General features: G+C 40.9%; 1 protein-coding gene across 1 annotated transcript; it reads right to left on the reverse strand.

Annotated features, from left to right (window-relative positions):
• Positions 1-5338: 5338 nt before the first annotated feature.
• On the reverse strand, positions 5339-6607 carry LOC147608826 (U-box domain-containing protein 31-like). The gene has a single exon (XM_086788673.1). It carries the CDS (start codon positions 6605-6607, stop codon positions 5339-5341), a length of 1269 nt encoding a protein of 422 aa, XP_086644799.1.
• Between the last annotated feature and the right edge of the window lie 12003 nt (positions 6608-18610).

An 18610-nucleotide genomic window follows, 5' to 3' on the forward strand; every position in this document is an offset into this window, starting at 1 on the left:
TCAACAGAAGGACATTTTTTATTTAATTTTTTGAGATAAATTTATTTACAAAAGTGTGCCATTAATAGGATTTTGAAAAAAAGTTACAGATTTGCATTGAAAAAGGGTTAATTTTAAACATGCCAAATCTATAGATAAGAAGTTTTAGATATAGGCCTTAAATGCACATGATATACTAAGTTTACATCTATTGAACTCCCGGAGATCTTTTCAAACTTCCACTTCTAGATATGTATGAGACAAGGGTTCTTTGCCCATGACGTCCCCCAAAATATGGATATTTTGTAGTCATGGGTTCTCTGACTAGGAAGTCTCGCGAAATCTCACTATTTTGGATGCCTTTTTGTAAGACTTGCTTCTTCTTTTTTGGAAAACAAAGCTTATATGATCTCATGAAATCTCTATTATCTCGTGTTGATGAGAGTGAATCACTCTTATTACTCTACTCTACCAATCTTTGTCTTTGATCACTTGCACATCCTCTAGCAGTTTGTTCTTCAGAATGTCCCATGGCAAACCAGAGGAAAATAGGATTTGCCCTTAAAATATAGCAATATTCTTAGAGATCCAAATCCCCCACAACATCTAGAATCTCATGTGATCAGGGATTTCACTGACGTAAACGAGAACATGTGAACATGTTAATAACATATGTTAATAACGCAAAAAATCTTGTGATCACATGTTATATTCACAAAGCTTTCACAAGGGCCTAAAAAAATTATCTTTGTCAGGCATAAAAAATCTTCTTAGGTGGCCACCATTGACCTGCTATTATGTGAAGATGGTAACATGAGAACATGTGAATAGCTTATTCCCATGTGTAGCCAAGCTTTTAAGGGGCTCCCAAATGGCAAGTGACCTGTTATTTTGTGAACGGTAACATGAGAACATGTGAATAACTTGTTCACATGTGTTATTATCACAAAAAATCTTGTGATCCCGTGCATATTACATCCCTGCATGTGATCCATAGTCCATTGCATCTCTTTAGTTGGTAGGTCATATAATCCAAAGGTGATTTGGTATCTGTTGAATTTGTGTTCCAATCTTTGTTGTAGAATAGCAATGAGCTGGTTCCACCATTCTTGAACAATCTTATAGTACCAAAAGGCATGTTTGTGAGTTTCTCTACTACTCCCACATCTGCTACACTTACCATTTGTAAATCCTTTCTTTATAAGTGTAGAAGCTAGAGGCAACCCTCCAATCAGCAGTCTCCACAAGAACACATTCTCTTTCAAGTTACCTTTCCAGATTGCACTAATTTTGGTACACCACCACTTGTTAGTTTTTTGCATAGCCCAAGCTTGATTACATCTGTCCTGTATGTTTTTTTGTTTCCAAGAGCATGGTATACAAATCTTCTTCTTTTTTAATGTCCACCACTAGTTAGCTGAGCTTTGTGGCAGTAACCAATCCCTAAATCTATCGTGCAGGTTGAGTAGTAGTGAGTGGTACTGGAAGATTACATACATGAGAACACAACAGATGCCAAGGGATTTTGAGTGCGGATCACAACTTTAATCTCCTTTTAATTGCAAAAAAAGAAATGAAATATCCCTCAGAGTCCAACAAACTGGGAAATTGAATTAACTCCCTTTTTATGCAGATATTTACTAAGTCCCAAGCACGGTGGAAAGAGGAATTTTAAACACAAAACTCCAGAAAACATTCTCAGCAGCAGCAGCAGGTAGCAAGAGAGTTGCTTGTATATCTTATCCTCCCTCTCCAAATCAAGGCCGCACATCAAGATTTCCAGGTATATATCAAACAAGCAGCAATTCTACCATGACCTTTAAGGGGCACTATACCCTTGGACTAAAAAGTAAGCCTTGCTTCTATAAAAGGCTCGGGTCCTTTTCATCTTATTGTCCCTACTTAAATCCATGGGGGGTTATCTATGGATATATGTGTATGGATAGACTGATGTAGGCATTATGTATGGTCAAGCTCTTATATCAAGCCTAACATGAGAGTTACAGGTGTTGGCATCATTGTGTTCTTTGGTATCGCACATGATTGTAGGCTAAGAGAGTAAATCATCATTCTAAAGATCTCTTTCTTGGATGGCACTTCTCACTCCAAAGGGGGGTTTGTTAGATATTTCATAGTCTAATAAATGTCCAATCGTGTGTGAACATTGTAGGTGTGAACGCCCTCTTATTAAGGGAACATAAGATAGGGCCTTGCTGCCTATATGAAGCATTGTACATGGTGTTCAAAAGTATTATCATAATACAATCATTCTTGTGTTGTGCAACGACTCTCTCTTGTGTGTGTTATCACATTTCTCTCTCTCTCTCTCCCTCCCACACATCCATCTCTATGCACCAAGTCATCATGGCTCCATGGCTTGATCTCTCCATCTCTTCTTCCACTCACACACTCACACACTCTCATGGCTGAAACCATGTCACCTACACCAATACATCCAAGGTCATTATATTATTGATTAACTTGCCTTCTACCAACAATATGGACTGAGGGACGAACATTGTGTGGGCTCATCGATATTTAACATCCTCTACGGCATGACTAACTAGTATCGTTTTCATATTTGCGTATTAGCTTGTAACTATTTGGATAGCCAATTTAGGTTCCTTCACAATATCAAACCTTTTAGCATAGAGAAGTAGATCATTAACTTCAATCCAGAGCTAAACCAAGACAGCATATTGCATTTGCATTAATTGCAATAACGAAAACACACACTAATTTTATAGCAACTTACCTTGGGAAGGTGTGGATGACATGGTGGACTCTGGAAAGAAGCTTAGAGTCTCGAGAAGAGCTCAAAGCAACATTTGGTGAGAGTTTCTACGTGAATGTTATATGAATCCTTCTCACCATGGGTCGAAGAGAAATTAATGGTAATTTTGGACAAGTATTTTAGTCCAATCATATGTATTTGCTTCTTCCATTGACGGTTTGAAGGTTGAGCAAGCTTTTGCTGGTTGAAGCTTCTTACGATCGAAGATTAGCATCATGATCATTAGGGTTATGTGCACGATTAGAATCATAATTATCGTGCTTCTGTTCATGATAGCCGTGCTTGAACATGGCGAGATTAGAGACGGCGTTGCGTGTGGTGATCAGATCAGTACTAGCAGAGTACACCTTGTCCATAATCTCTAATGCAATCTCACAAAGCACCCACTATTGACGCCAAAAGCTTCTGCTGCATTCCTCCGCGCCTCTACCTCGCCATGGTGAAGGAAAACAAGCAGCCTGCAGCATACAGCCATCGCCTCCTCTTTGCTCTTAAATCCAGCCTTAATTGCGCCAGAATAGAGATGATCTCCAGACTAATCTCCTGTTTAACATCAGGCAACTTTAACATGGACACTAATAACTCACCACCCCGCTTGATCATATTGCGCCATAATTCTTCTCTTAATCAACTCGCTTGATCATATTTCACCATATTGCTTCTCTTAATCAACTCGCTTTGACATTTGAAAAGCTTTTGTGTGTAAATTCTACTTTTCAAGTCAAGATTTAAAACAAATACCCCAATACGTTGTCCTTTACTTGCTTGGAATAATATTACATCACTAATTAATGGGTAAATCTTAATCTACCTTTTTCTTAAGGGTTTGACTCTAGAATGTATTTCCTTCATTTACACATTCTAGAATCTTAATACCAACTTGGCCCTTGAAGGACCAACATTATTTCCTTCATTATCAAATTTCAACACAACGTTTTTTCCTCCCTTGAAGGATGGTCATATCATCATCATGTTGCAAACACATGTATGGGATACCACCATCATGTTGCAAACACATGTATGGGATACCACCATCAACCTAGACCTTCTCTAAAACTTTAAACCTTAATGCCCCATACATTGATAAAACAATGTTAATAAAGCAATAAAAACATTGATAACGCACTAGTATCTCTTATCACTAATGTGATTCATAGGTGAATTGTTCCAATCAGCCAAGTATTGAGATTAGTGATGTTAATCACTAGATTAATCAAGGATTACCATAAATTTATAGATTTGGGAAAGATTGCAATGCCAAGAGTTTAGCAATGAAATCAGTGATTATAACTTCATAACCCTATTCCACTTAGTAACATTAAGTTCCTCAAGTGATCAAAGATGAACAAAACACCCAATTAACACTGATTTTACCAGAGTAGATGAACAAAACACCCAATGAACACTGATCTTACCAGAGTAGATGCGTTGCTGTGCCATAGTCCTAAGTTGAATACGAGAGACAATTCTGAGCTAAACCGACACCATAATCGGATTGAGCAACCTTGAAAACCCTCGAGGTGAGCTCCTTATAGCTCAAAATTGAAGTAAAAGCTTCGATTTTGTTGATTATGTAGAGAAAACAGGCATGATTGACCCAATTTCACATAGATTTGTAGGCAGTTATGAATTAGAGTGACTAGGATGGATGCCTCTGAGTTGGGAAGGTTCACATGTGATTTCTTATGACATTAGTTGTATGATTAATTGGCTATAGATCCTCCACTAGACAGAGGTGCGAATAGAGATTATGCTAATCATGATTATGGTAATATAATGCTAATGTTAGTCACTAATCCTATAGCAAGTGTAACTAGGATCACTTCCTAACCCTAAACCTAGTCTCTGATACCAATTGAAAGAAACAAAGGTGGATTAAACACTAGGATTAGCATGATTAGCTATACTTAATGAATATCATAAATAATAGATTAGTGTTAAACACCTCTGCTTATCATATAGTGACAACATAATGATATTGGCAATAATCATGTACTTGCATTAGATGAGTGCCTCTTTAAATAGGCAAAGATACATCTCATTAAGAAGCCCTAATCCATGATTACGTGCTAATCAATTCCCTAGAACCTTTCCTTAGATGTAGCTCCATAAAGTAAGAAAGTATCTTCCTCTACAATCAAGCCCTAGAATATCTCAACGTAGAAGATGCTCCATGAGCTCCATTCACCCTTGAACAAGGTGAAAGAGCAACCTTGAACAAGGTGAAAGATTGCTTATATACTACGTGACCTTAAGGTGTCCGTTCACACCTAGATGTCCGGAGAGAAAAACCCAAGAGGAAAAAATACACCCAGTGAAAGATATGGGTGGCAGTGAAGGATATGGGTGGCCTCACATGCAGTGCTACTTGTAAATAGCTGTGATATTAAGGAGGATCGTTTCCTTCTTCTATTGACGTTTTAAAGGTTGAGCAAGCTCTAGGAGAAGCTTCTCTTGATCAAATTCCAATATTCATGATTATAGAAGAAAAGACAAAAAGAGAGGTTTGATGTTCATGAGGGATTAATTACACATGGGCTTAAGTAGTGGCTGTGGTTTCGTAAGTTACAGTGAAGCTGGGGCAGCTAGAAGCTTCAAGAGCTCAGCGCAATGCTTCTTCACTGCAGAGCTAGAGTTGCTCTGCAAGAGAAGAAGCAATCTTGCGGGCAGGCAAGGAATCCTACAATTGAGAGGATATTGGTGGGCGCTCCCCATCAGAATTACTACACCTGCATGTCGATCGGTATTACATCTAAGATTAGGATCAAGATCACTAGGGTTGTGTGCACGATTACGATCATAATTATCGTGCTTCTGGTCGTGCTTGAACATGGCTAGCAATATTAATACTGCATATAATATGCATTTGTCCGAGTCTTTCATCAGAACCGCAGTGAGATTAGAGACGGTGGTGGGTGTGGTTATCAGATCAGTATTGCGGGGGCCTTGTAGTCCGCCGTGATCAGCAGAGCACATCTTGTACATAACCTCTAATGCAATCTCACAAAGCTGTGTGCTTAAGCTCGGTAGAAGGTCCACCATAGTAGAAACAAAGCCCTTGTCGATGACCCATCTCTCTATATAATCCTTATTGTCAGAAGAGACGTTGATCACCATTTCCTTCAATAAAATCAACCCTTCGCCCATTGTAGATCTCTCTTGTAGCAAACATTTCAACCCAGACTCCACCCTAGACTCAAATCCCATTAACCCACTTGCACCCACTATCGAAGCCAAAAGTTTCGCTGCATTCCTCCTTGCCTCTACCTCGCCATGGTGAAGGAAATCAAGCAGCGTGCGTACAGTCATCGCCTCCCCTAGCTCCTCCTTTGTTCTTAAATCCAGGCTTAATTGCGCCAGAATAGAGATTACCTCCAAACTAATCTCCTCTTTAACATCAGGCTTCCTTAACATAGACACTAATAAAGCACACCACCCTGCTTGATCAGATTGCACCATAAATCTTCTCTTAATCAACTGGCTTTGGCTCAAAATGATCCCCCTGATCTCTCTTAATTTATCAGCACTCTCAAAAGTAGTAGATAGTTGAAAAGCGTTCACAAGCCCTTGTAGTACTTCTTCGTCTTGCTCCTGCTGCTTATCTGACCACGCTCTAATTAAGCGCCTAAGCATGTGATTAGGTGTTAATGAGAGATCAAAGAGCTGTTGCATTGTGATTGGGCAAGTCCTGTGACCTGCATCCAACCATTTCTCTATGCTCTTTCTGTCATAGGTATGTCCAGTATGAAGAGTAACAGGATCCAGCATGAGATCTAGGGAGATGGGACACAAGAAATCATAAGGAACATGATCGGATGGATCAAAAACCTGCATTATTTTCTTAATCGGACTAGGATAAACAAACCATAATATATGGATAAACTATTGGGCGCAGCCTCGGATTGTGAGTCCAAGCATACAATATGCAAACTGGGCCAATTCAACCAGCCTTATAATGCTTTGATTAAGAGCCATGTACCTTAATGTGGACGACCAATCGAGCCAATCATCCAAATCGACACGTGCATGTAACAGAATCTTTCAAAAGATGGTCGACACGTGCATGTAACAGAATCTTTCAAAAGATGGTTGGGCAGGTATCTGAATTGTTGGGCAGGTATCTGAATCTTTCAAATGTAGATGGAAAGGATCTACATTTGAAAAAAAAAAAAGGTGGGCTATAAATAAGGTTGGCCGGTAGGTGGGCTGTATATAAGGTGGGCGAGCATATGTTCATTTTATTTTATATGATAGTAGACAAAACCCACATGTTTTTTTCTTCTCATCCCAAAACGTTGTTTTTTTCCAATGTTTTTAACTAACCTCCTTGGAATAATATTGCATCACTTATTAATGTTTTGGTAAAGATTTTCGTCATGTTTTTTAAAACTTGGAGAATCTTCCTACATTATGATAATCTTCTATGCTAGATATAGACTATGCTAATTTTGTATTATTTAATTATCGAATGTATAACAGTAGATATAGACTTTCCTTCAATTCTATTTTTGCTTTTTTACCTCGCATTGCTCCACCTTTTTCTTATAAGACCGTGCTCCACCTTCATTTATTCAAACTAACATTGTTTGACTTTCAAATGTATTTCCTACATTTACACATTCTAAAATCTTAACAGCAAGTTGGAGCTCTCATGGCCCTTCGTTATCAAATTTCAACACAACCTTTTTTCCTCCAATATGATGATATGGATGCCCATATCATCATTATGTTGCATCCTTTTATCATTTTCTACACAACACTCATGCAAAGACATGTATTACCACCATCCACCTAGACCTTGGAATTTTCAAAGCACTTTCCAAGTGAAAGTTTGTGTACATTTTCAACCTCATTAATCATGACTCAAAAAATTTCAAAAGCCATGCAACATCTCATGCCTGATTTCCATGTTAATTAGTGCATCCATAAGGTGACATATAACCTATCAAAAGATAAAATGGGAAACCCACCTACATGTGAAACTCAAGAAACTATGCATTCTTCCATTCATTGAGAAGTCTTATAAAAACAAATAAACAATTTTAACAACTTTCTCAAAAACTTCAAACCTCAAATGCCCCATAAGTTGATAAAGCATTTGTATCTCTTATCATCGATGTCACTCATAGGTGGATTGTTTTATATCAAAATTTTAGATAAATTACTTTTAAAAATGCTCAAAATTACTTCTTTTGTGTTAGTTATGGAGATAAAATTACCAAGGTTCCATTTTATGTCAACTCATATGATAGAAAATTGAAAGACCTTCCCAATGATTCTATACTTTAAAGTTCATATACAAAATGCATTTTTTAACTTATGTATAGTTATACCACGATAATAGGATTTTTTAAAACCCTCATAGTTTTATCGTCTCACCTTTGTGCATTGAATTCATTTTTCCTTGCACACAAATGAGAACTCATATGGTTAATAATGAAACTTTACATACCTAATAATAAGGGTTTACACATAGTATAATCCCAATAATTAATCACAAAATGGATCACTTTATCACATTTAGAAGTATGTCTAAACTCAAAGGGAGACACATGGACAAGTAAATAGAACATAAAAGTGTAAGGAAACAATTTTATGTCATATTAAGTAGCTATCTTTCAAGAATTCTTATAAGCCATTTATGATGAATTTTCACATGTTATCTTATACATCTTGTTTCTTATGGCATAAACTAGACCACAAAAATTCTCAAACAAAGCTACATCAAGATTATCCTTGATTAGCCTAGCTTAGCCCTGGATTAGCCTAGCTTAGAGAGATTAACCTAGTTTTAGGGCATGGTCTATTGTCCTTGGGCCCATTATTAGATATGAGACCACACTTTATTACAAACGATCCCCACCCAAGAGGTTTCGTCCTCGAAACCATTGATATGTACAACCACAATCTATATGGATGGAGTATATGTTAAAATGAGCTCATGTCAAACTTCTCATGCTCACACCATGTATGGGAGGCCAAAATTGCATGTATATGGCTGAAAAATGCTTTGGATTCTTTCAAAACATGCCATAACATCCACTCCATAATGACACATGAGCCTCGTGGATCTCCCATACACTATGCCTCTAATATGAAAGGGTAGAGGGCAGTCCCAAGTGAATGTATAGGAATTTGTAGCAACTTGATTCATTATTATTGACCCTCATTGGACTTCCCAAATGCATACAACAACCCTTCGAACCCTTCCAATGTAGAGGCATGTTGCCACAAGAAGCTTTTCGCCATTTGACCAAATACTCCACTAATGCATGATTGCGAAGAAATCTTTCTCTTGTACCCAAAATTGCTTCTATCACATACTCAATCATGCCCTCCTAATTCACTAGAGAAAGATCATCTTTCACAAATACCTCCAGTCTAAGCTAAGTTTTGAGATGCAACAATGGAACACATCATGAATCTTTAAGGCTGATGGCAGTGCCAATTGATAAGCAACTTCACCACATGCTTCACCACCTTGAATGGCCCATAGTATTCATGTTTCCCTTGAGAGTACCATATCTTATCTTAGGAACCGTCAAGTACACCCAATGACCCTCCTTGAACTCCAATGGTCTCCTAGCATAGTGTTTCATCCTTTCTTGAGCTTGCTTCATATTAGCTTTGCATTGTTGTGCAAAGGTGCATCCAACTTTTCTATCTCCTCTTTTGCATTAGGATTCACCCCCTCTTGCTTTTGAACCATCATTGGCATATTCACTTTGTACCCATAGAGTGCCTCAAAAGGTGAAATGCCAATGCTCTCATGATGTGTACTACTATCAGCAAAATCGATAGCAGACCTGTATCCACTCATCCCAAATGCTTTACATATTATGGCAATAATGCCTCAACAAGTAAGTCTTCATCCACTTGTTAACCCTCGCAGTTTGTCCATGGGTTTGGGGTGATAGGTGGTTCTAGGTGTCAAAACAATCCCCATGACCTCAAACAATGTCCTCCAAAATGTACTCATAAACTTCACATGTCAGTCCCACTAACAATTTGTTATGGCACTCCATGTAACTTGAACACATGATGCACAAATTGTTTTGCAACCATAAATGCTGAAAATTTGACTGGGAATAAAATATAAGCTACTTTTGTCAAGTGATCTGCCACCACATGTATGCTATCCTATACCCTCCTTGTGTGAGGTAGCCTCATGATGAAATCCATAGAAATATGTCTACATCGAGAATGGGCAAAGGCTAAAGTAACGGACCAAGCTTATATGTGGGATCCTTGTTTTGTTGACAAGGTGAGCAACTTGTCACAAAAACAATCCATATTCCTTTCGAATAAAAACTCTTGCACACATTTTCAAAGGTCTTAAACAGCCCCATGTGCCTCGATAATGGAGAATATTGCATCTCTTCTAATGCCCTCTTCTTCTATCTTGATGTAGGCACAAGGCAGACTTTTACTATGTAGTAGATGATTCCATTACAAAGCTCACAAGGCAGACTTTTACTATGTAGTAGATGATTCCATTACAAAGCTCCAAATGCAATAAATCATCATGGGAGGGAAAAACATGACCTCAAGGCTTACCCATGAGGTCATAAAGTGTGAGTTGGCTTCTAGAAGGAAGTTGTTATGACTTCCACAAGGAAGTTGTTATGAGTTTTATGGCACCTAGTGGTTCCTTTATACTGAGATTTTTGCAACACATCATGAGTAGTCTACCACTTCAATGGTGGATGTGAGATCATAGAGCTGTGCTTAGATGTTGATTAATATCCTAGGCTCATGTTTTTATACTCTTTCTTTTGGAGAAATCTTGTAAAAAGCTTGAATGGTATCCTTTTAGAAGATTCTTTTAGAAGAGTTATTTTCGCCTATGAATGAAGCTATGAAAGCTTCAAAGCATAGAAGCTATAGAGGCTTGAGAGAAAATAAGGTAGATTAAAAACTAGGATTAGCATGATTAGCTATACTTAGTGAACATCATAAATACTAGATTAGTGTAAAACACATGTGCTTATCATAGTGACAACATGATGATATGGGCAATAATCTTGTACTTGCATAAGGTGAGTGCCTCTTTAAATAGGCAAAGGTATATCTCATTAAGAATACCTAATACATGATTAGATGCTAATCAAGTCCCTAGAATCTTTCCTTAGATGTAGCTCCATAAAGTAAGCAAGTATCTTCCTACAATCAAGCACCATAATATCTCAACCTAGAAGATGCTCCATGATTTCTATTCACCTAGTAGAAAAATCCCTGTCTCAAGAATTCTGCACACTCCGGTTGCCTATGACAAGGGGACCGTAATTCAAAGCTTTTTGATTATGCCTGCTGGTACCATGGAGGGGACTGTAAACTTAGGGCGCAAATGGATGTTAGCCACCAAGTGCAATATTGATTGGGCAACCAGGCGAGTTACAACGCAAGAACCCGCTCTCGGTCTGACCGCTCAAAATCCCACAGCTAAGTCATCAACTCTGGACAAAATGCTAGATAACGAAAAATCACAAAGTCAAGTGGCAAAACCATCTTTGATTGTTTGCCACCCCTCTAATGCTTCAACACTAAGAGTGGAAACAAGCAGTGTGGTCTCCAAGGCTCCGCTTACTATGCCAAAGAGTACATACAAATGGGTCCCAAAAGCTTCGTTTAACAGCTAGCTCCCCTGCTCAATCTCGTTCAGACAAGAAGCCTCATAGAAGGAAAGCAGCTACCCGCCCGAGAAAAGGCAACGTAATATCACGTTGGATTCCTAAAAAATTATTAGTGGCCCAAGGGTACTACGAAGGGAATGACCAGATTTGGGTCCCTAAACATAAGCTGAATCCCTCTACATCACCTGTAAAACCTTGCAAACCAAATGTTGCCACCCCAACGAAAATTCAAGACCATGGTAAGGGAAAGGTAACAGAGTGCTCCGCACCACTTCTTCCAGAGCTAGTTTGGATTCCTAAACGATATCGATCAATACCACCTAGCTCAGGAAGGGGGGAGCCACATGAAGCTTCTAGCTCCTCATGCTGCCAAGCACACGTTGATATAGAAGTTTCTACATGCTCTACAGCTACTCTTGTCAACACCCAACAAAAGACCAATGAGTCTACATCTCCCCTTGTAAGAGTTTCATCGGAAACCATTTCCTCCATTCGTTCATGGGAGTGTACACTACCATCTCTGTAATTTGATGTGGCCACAAGGGTCATAAAAAGCTATCTGCCAATATCACCACCTATGACCCGCTGGACAAATTGGTTCCAAGACATTGCAACATCATTGCAAAAAAAAAGATCAACACAAGGAAAGGGGGAGCATGTACTCACGCTCTACATTCTATTGCTTCCTCCCTAACTTTTTCCCCTGACAATGTAATTCCCAAATTTGAGGGGATGTATATATATATAGCTTCATACTCAAAAAAGAAAAGAAAAACAAAAAATAGTAAAAAGAGCAAGAGCACATTACGCGAGGAGAAACATCCGCATACAATTAGGAATTAGATTGACCTGTCTTCATAACTACTGATGCTATATCTGTGTTTGTAGATATAGCAAATGCACGAGCATTACACACTTCATCCACTCCCACCTTTGGTGAGAACCTCCTTTAGTGAGAGGTATCATCTGTACCTTTCTCAGATATTTCACATGTGCTATCCTGTAATTAAAACCAAATTGGATCATATAGATGTCCTAGCCAAAGAGGAAAATGTTGAGGAATTAGAATGGCTAATTCGCCTATTGACCATGATTGACCCCTACTCCGTAGAGGACATATCCCTGATAGCCCAATGCTTTCCTTTTCCACAAGATGACTATCCTCATGGTTACATTCTTGATGAGTTTATGTGGATGGGAAAACGAAAAGGATATATCTGATGATGATGAATGGACGGATGAAACTCACGGCACTACCGAGGCTGACTTTATTTATTTGGATGATGCAAATAGAGGCTTAGCCTTAGGGCTAGAGCCAGGACTCTACAACATCCTCTTACCATATTCTCAATAGTAGTGTGGTGACTGGTAGGTAGGTTAGTGTTTTCAAGTTGTTTCTAGTTTTGAGTCCTTAAACGAGTCTTTTATTTTTTCCACTGATGTGCCTCTCGAGGTATAGTGTTTGTTAGTTGGTTGTACAGGTTGAAAAGTTTGAGGTGGGTTTGCTTCCAAGTCCTGAGACTGCGGCAATGTTCATCATAAATATCTACATCAAATTGCAAGCTTTCTCATCAAATCTAGGAGATCTCCAATTTACAGGTGTAATTCTTCCATGCCCACTCTCTTTAATTTTTCCTGTTCAATTAATTGCATGAACTGAAGGCATGACCACATGGAACTTGTCAAAGTACTACTTAGTTTTTGAAGTTGCTTGACGTGCTAGTGTAAATCATTAATGAGCTTAACCTTATTGGATATATTCTTGAGAATGCATGAAGTCTTTAGTTAACCTGGGAATATGGTTACCTTAAGTCTAGCGTTATAACCATCTTAATGTTTGAACAACCTGGTGTCAGGCATTTTTCTGAAAGGTATTTCGGGCTAATGTATATATGAATGCATGGTAGTTGTGAAGTGCTTGGTTTTTGAGGGCGTTGCCAGGTGTACAGCGTGGATGCTTCTTGTTTTGAGGCTCGTGCAGGCCTGTCCGGAATGTAGTTCGTTGGAGATAGTTTCAGCTGTTCGACCGTGTGAATGTGTATGCGTCCCAAAAAAATGAGCGAGCATCGTGGGTTGTGTTGAAGGTGTGAAGGCATGGGCACTAGCAGGTTTTATTTTGAAGGTGTATGGAGTGGGCATTCGTGTGCTGCATCTTGAAGAGGTATGGAAGGATGGGCAATTAAAGATGATGTGGCCAAGGTAGCAAAGCATGGTGTGAAAGCTATTTTGGGCGGCCATCTTATAGGCCTTGGAAAATAAAGAGATAATAGTAAACGTGGCCACTTATAAGGTTAGCTACGTGGATGTTTTACGTGCTGCCAGCGCATCTTCTGGAAGCTGGCAGAGCATGAAGAGTCGGGCGCAACTACAGGCTGGGGTAAGTGAGGCCGTCGCCGTGTTGTTTTTGGGGGTTCTTGGGCGCAGTCGCACACAGATGCTGAGGAGACCGCCTTGTGGTGGTGAATGCGGTGTGGAAGCGCAAGGGGCCCACCAGTGTATGGTGAAGCTGCTGTTCGACGAGGAGGACGGGCTGGTAAAAAAGAAGCAGAGGGTGATGATTGGCTGGCGTCAAAGGTAGCTGTTGGCGTTAAGATTGACGGGCTGGCATCGAAGAGTGTGGCTGGGAACCAGTGGAGCGCTGACAGGTGTGAAGGAGCAAAGGATGGCCGTTTGGGGTACAAGAGCGGTGACGACTGGGTGATGTGGAGCGCAGTTAAGGAGCGCTGAAAGTAGCATTGCAGAGGACACTGAGAAGACAGGCTGTCTGGAGACAGGGCTGTGGACAGCAGAGTGGGTGCATGACTGAAGAGCAGAGAGTTGATTGGCTTGTGACAGCCTCAAGGTGCATAGCTCTGCTGGTAAGAGACCTAAGAAGGAGGCCGTCGTTGAGGTACAGTTGCAGGTGACTGGAGCGAAGCCAGAGGGCTGCTTTGGTTGGCAGCCGGGAACACCAACCATATGTCATGCATCGCTAATGGAGAGCCAGCAGTGGGGGTGTTGATGATGACTCGCTAGATGCTCCCCTATTCTAGCTATATTTGATTCCTAAATGAGGTAAGGAAGTCACACGGTTCCTCACTAATGGCCTACCCACCAAAGCATCAATCAACAAACGGACTAAGCAACATGCCTCATCAAGAAAGTTTTCCCCTATCAGTTAATTGCAAGATAACTCTCCAAACAAGGAAAGGATAGAATCATACAACAATGTTGTGTCCATGAGGATGAATACGTGTCTATTTTGGAGTAATCCACTCTGGAATTATAGGAGGACACTTTGCAGTAGATACCGCTCTCGAAAGATCCTACTAGCAAGCCTCTGGTGGTGGCCAACCTTGCTTGGAGATGTCACTGAATACGTCAAATGAGGCGACAAATGCTAACAGATAGCGATTCCATACAATAAGGAAAGAATGCCCCTATACCCTATCTTGTCCTTACAACCATTTGAGAAATGGGGCATCAATTTTGTGGGACCCATTAGTCCATACAATAAGGAAAGAATGCCCCATTTGAGAAATGGGGCATCAATTTTGTGGGACCCATTAGTCCAACTACCCGACACACCCAAGCGCGGTACATCTTATGGACTATTACACAAAATGGGACAAAGCTAGGGCCACAAGAAAGGTTAATGCAAGGTCCATAGCAAAATTCATTTACTCGCTTTGGGTGACCTCTTGAGATTCTGAATGACAATGGCACCCACTTTATTAATAAAGTAATACAATTCTTGTTACAAGAATTCTTGGTCACGCATCGAAAATCCTCACCCTATTACCCCCAATCCAATGGCCAAGCCGAAATCACAAATAAGACCTTATGCACTATCCTGACCAAGACTATAGAGGCGATTTGTAATGACTAGGAATAGAAGTTGTCGGCTACACTCTAGGCTTATCACACCACATATAAAGTGGTCATTGACACAACACCCTTCAATTTAACCTATGGCACTGAAGCAATTATGTCTATGGCACTGAAGCAGTTATGTCTATGAAATTCTTGGTGCTAAGCGTAAGAGTTTTTATACAAGAAAGGTTCACTGGAAATGTCCTAAGCAACTAGTTTTTTGAGCTTGAGAAGCTCGATGAAACACATCTAAGAGTTATGTATGGTATGATAGTCAAAAAACTAAGGACCTTTCCTAGTGGACTGAAATAACCCCACAAGGCATAGTGCGCATTAAAAATCTCGATGGTGTCAAGATGGCTGGTTATTTCAATGGTAGCAAACTAAAATGCTACTATGGCCCACTTACGCAAAGCACTCTATGAGGAATACACCTCAAAAAAGAGAAAAAAAGTAAAATGATGAAATGAAAAAAATAGCACAACAAGAAGCCAAGGAACAGCAAGCAAAGATTAGGGGCAAACAAATCATAGTAAACATGGCCCAAGTAGTTAACCTTGAGGAAGAAAACTAGGAAGTTGACCTTGAGGAAGAAGACTAGGAAGTGAAACATGCCTCCTGTGGTTAGGAATGACCACTCCGATAAGTTTCACACAAAAACTAGCACTTGTTGATACAGGTGCTAACTACAACTTAATGTCCTATGACACATGGCATTCTCTCGGGATGCCAACCTTACTACCCACCCCACCACCATCACTAATGTTGCTTTGCATACCATTCAATGTTTAGGTGTTGTTACAATTCTATTTCACATTGGAAATAACCCCTTGGAAGGAAGTCCTATGTCATGCTTGCAGGAACAATGCAAGAAGAGATCTTTTTGGGATGTGGATGGATGGGACACAACTAATGTTATATTGATTGGGATGCAAGGATGACAACACTATAAATAGCCTTAGGACAAGTCACTATCCTTATGATACATGAAGAACTAGAGCCACCCAACTCCTCCCACAAGGTGACCCCTCCCCTTCACCAACCCCATCACCCTACATACCAACCAACATAGGATTATGCCACCCAAAAAGAGGCCTTTCCTTCACAAGGTGATCCCCTCGCTTCACCAACATAGGACTATGCCACCCAAAAGAGGCCTTTCCTTCACAAGGTGATCCCCTCGCTTCACCAACATAGGACTATGCCACCCAAAAGAGGCCTTTCCTTCACAAGGTGATCCCTCCCCTACACCGTGCTTGCCACCAACATAGGACTATGCCACCCAAAAAGAGGCCTTTCCTTCACCAGGATACCCCATCTACTCAAGAAGCCTCATCTGCCCCAAGCTTTGTGACAACTCAAACCTCATCAAAACTAAGCCCACTAACACCGCTAACTCTACTAACACCACTAACTACTAGAGCAAATACCAACTCACCCCCGTACCACCCAACCCACTCATTCTCGTTATTGAGTACCCAAGAAGATCCTCATTGCCCAGCATTATTATGAGGATGTTAACACTCTATGGATTCCCCAAAGATCCAATCTCCCCCTCAAACCTTGGCGAAACCCAAAGCTTTAGTAAACCCAAAAGCTCCTATTCCTCGTCATATGTGCTGAATCTCACGATGGCCTTTAATAAGGCAACCACAAGCCCAACAAAATTAGGGTGGATCCTCTCCGTTGTTGCAAAAAGGTCATCACCACCCACCTCATCCTCAACCTGCAACTACCTACTACAAGTGGGTACCTAAACCAATTCTCATTGCCCAAAAGTTCTATGAAGGCAATCGGTAAATCTGGTTACCACAACTGCCGACATACACCCCCTACTTCTTCCAAGCTCCCGCACTGCAAAAACAATTTCAATGGAGCCCAAAGCAAGCCCCGGCTATTGCAGCCACTAGCACTCTTATTAAGGATAAGGGGAAAGCAAAAATATAGCAAGAAGCGAAGGCCACACAAACCCTATCCACTCTCTCAACCACTAGTGATATCCCATCTACTTTGGCTACCCAATAGCCCTTATCATCTGACTCTCTCATTGCACCCCTACTCAATCGCTTTCCTCTCCAAACCCCCATCATATAGTAGCTCCATCTTATGAAGCACCAAAGCTTCCCAAGACAAGCTGCCAACCTTGCCCAAACCCAGTTAGACCCACTTTCTCATTGTCGTTGCTTTGGTCGCTCATCACCAAGTTCACGGACTGCATGGACATCCATGTCCTCGATCCCTACCTCAACACCAAACACGACACCTGAAAGTGCAAGCATTTGCACCGCTATTAGAATCACCTCTTGACGTGGGAGAAAACACATGCTCCTACACACATAGCCATGGGGTACATGTCAGGCAAAAATCTGAAAGGTGTTTTGGGCTTGTGTACATATGGATGCATGGCATGTGTGAAAACTTTGCCCTGAATGCCCTAGCAGATGTACAGGGTGGATGGTTTTGTTTTGGGCTTGTACAGGTTTGTTCGGAGTGTGGTCTACTGGAGGTCCACTGGAGATGACATCAACCACTCGGTTGCTTGAATGTGTGTGCGTCCCCAAAGAAAGTGGGCACTGGAAGATTGTATTTGAAGGTATGAAAGCATGTGGACAATTGATGATCAGGATGCCAATTAAGTGTGTCCATGAAATGGTTCTGGAAGGGGAAGCAAAAAGGAAAGTATGGATGTGTAAATGGTAAGGAGGAATGTGGTGCAAGAAAAATTTAAAAAAAAGTAAGGATGCCAATTTGGATAGGTGGCGAATCTTTCTAGACACGAGTAGACAGGGGTGCGCTGGCGGATTCTTCCCCGGAAGGTAGCCGCCTCTGGCAACGTGAAGCAGATGGGGGGTGTGTCTTGTTTGCAAAGGGAGCGGCCGCAGAGCAGGGGCGTGGTGAGGTGTTCTTGCTGGGAGGCCGCCTGTGAAGGTGGAGGATGCTTCTCTAGAGAGAAAGGAGCTAACGGATGAGCTGCAGAGGACAGAGCTCTGGGGTTAACTGCCACAGCTGCTGGCAGTTTCAACGATGGTGAGGCTTCACAGGTGAGCTGGGGCTTCTACTGGGGAGAGCTGCAGAGGACATGCGACTACTGGGGGGAGCTGCCTTGGCGAAGAGGAGAAGGAAAAGGATAAGAGTGGAGTCGGGTAAAAGAAGAAAGTGGCCGCCTTGCACCAGGCGTGGTTGGGTTAGCTGGAGTTGCCGCCTTGGGAGGGGGATGCTTCTGGGGGTTGAACGAAGAGAGAGTACCATGAGGGGAGTTGGCTTTGGGTGGACAGGCGCAGGCGAAGGGAGAGTGCCTGAGAGAAGGTAATGGGTTTGTGGCTATTGACGTCGACACAGAGTAGCTCGAAAA

This window comes from Cibotium barometz, chromosome 52 (genome assembly GCF_041138505.1).
Source record: "Cibotium barometz isolate CiBa-2024 chromosome 52, ASM4113850v1, whole genome shotgun sequence".
NCBI classification, from domain to species: domain Eukaryota; kingdom Viridiplantae; phylum Streptophyta; class Polypodiopsida; order Cyatheales; family Cibotiaceae; genus Cibotium; species Cibotium barometz.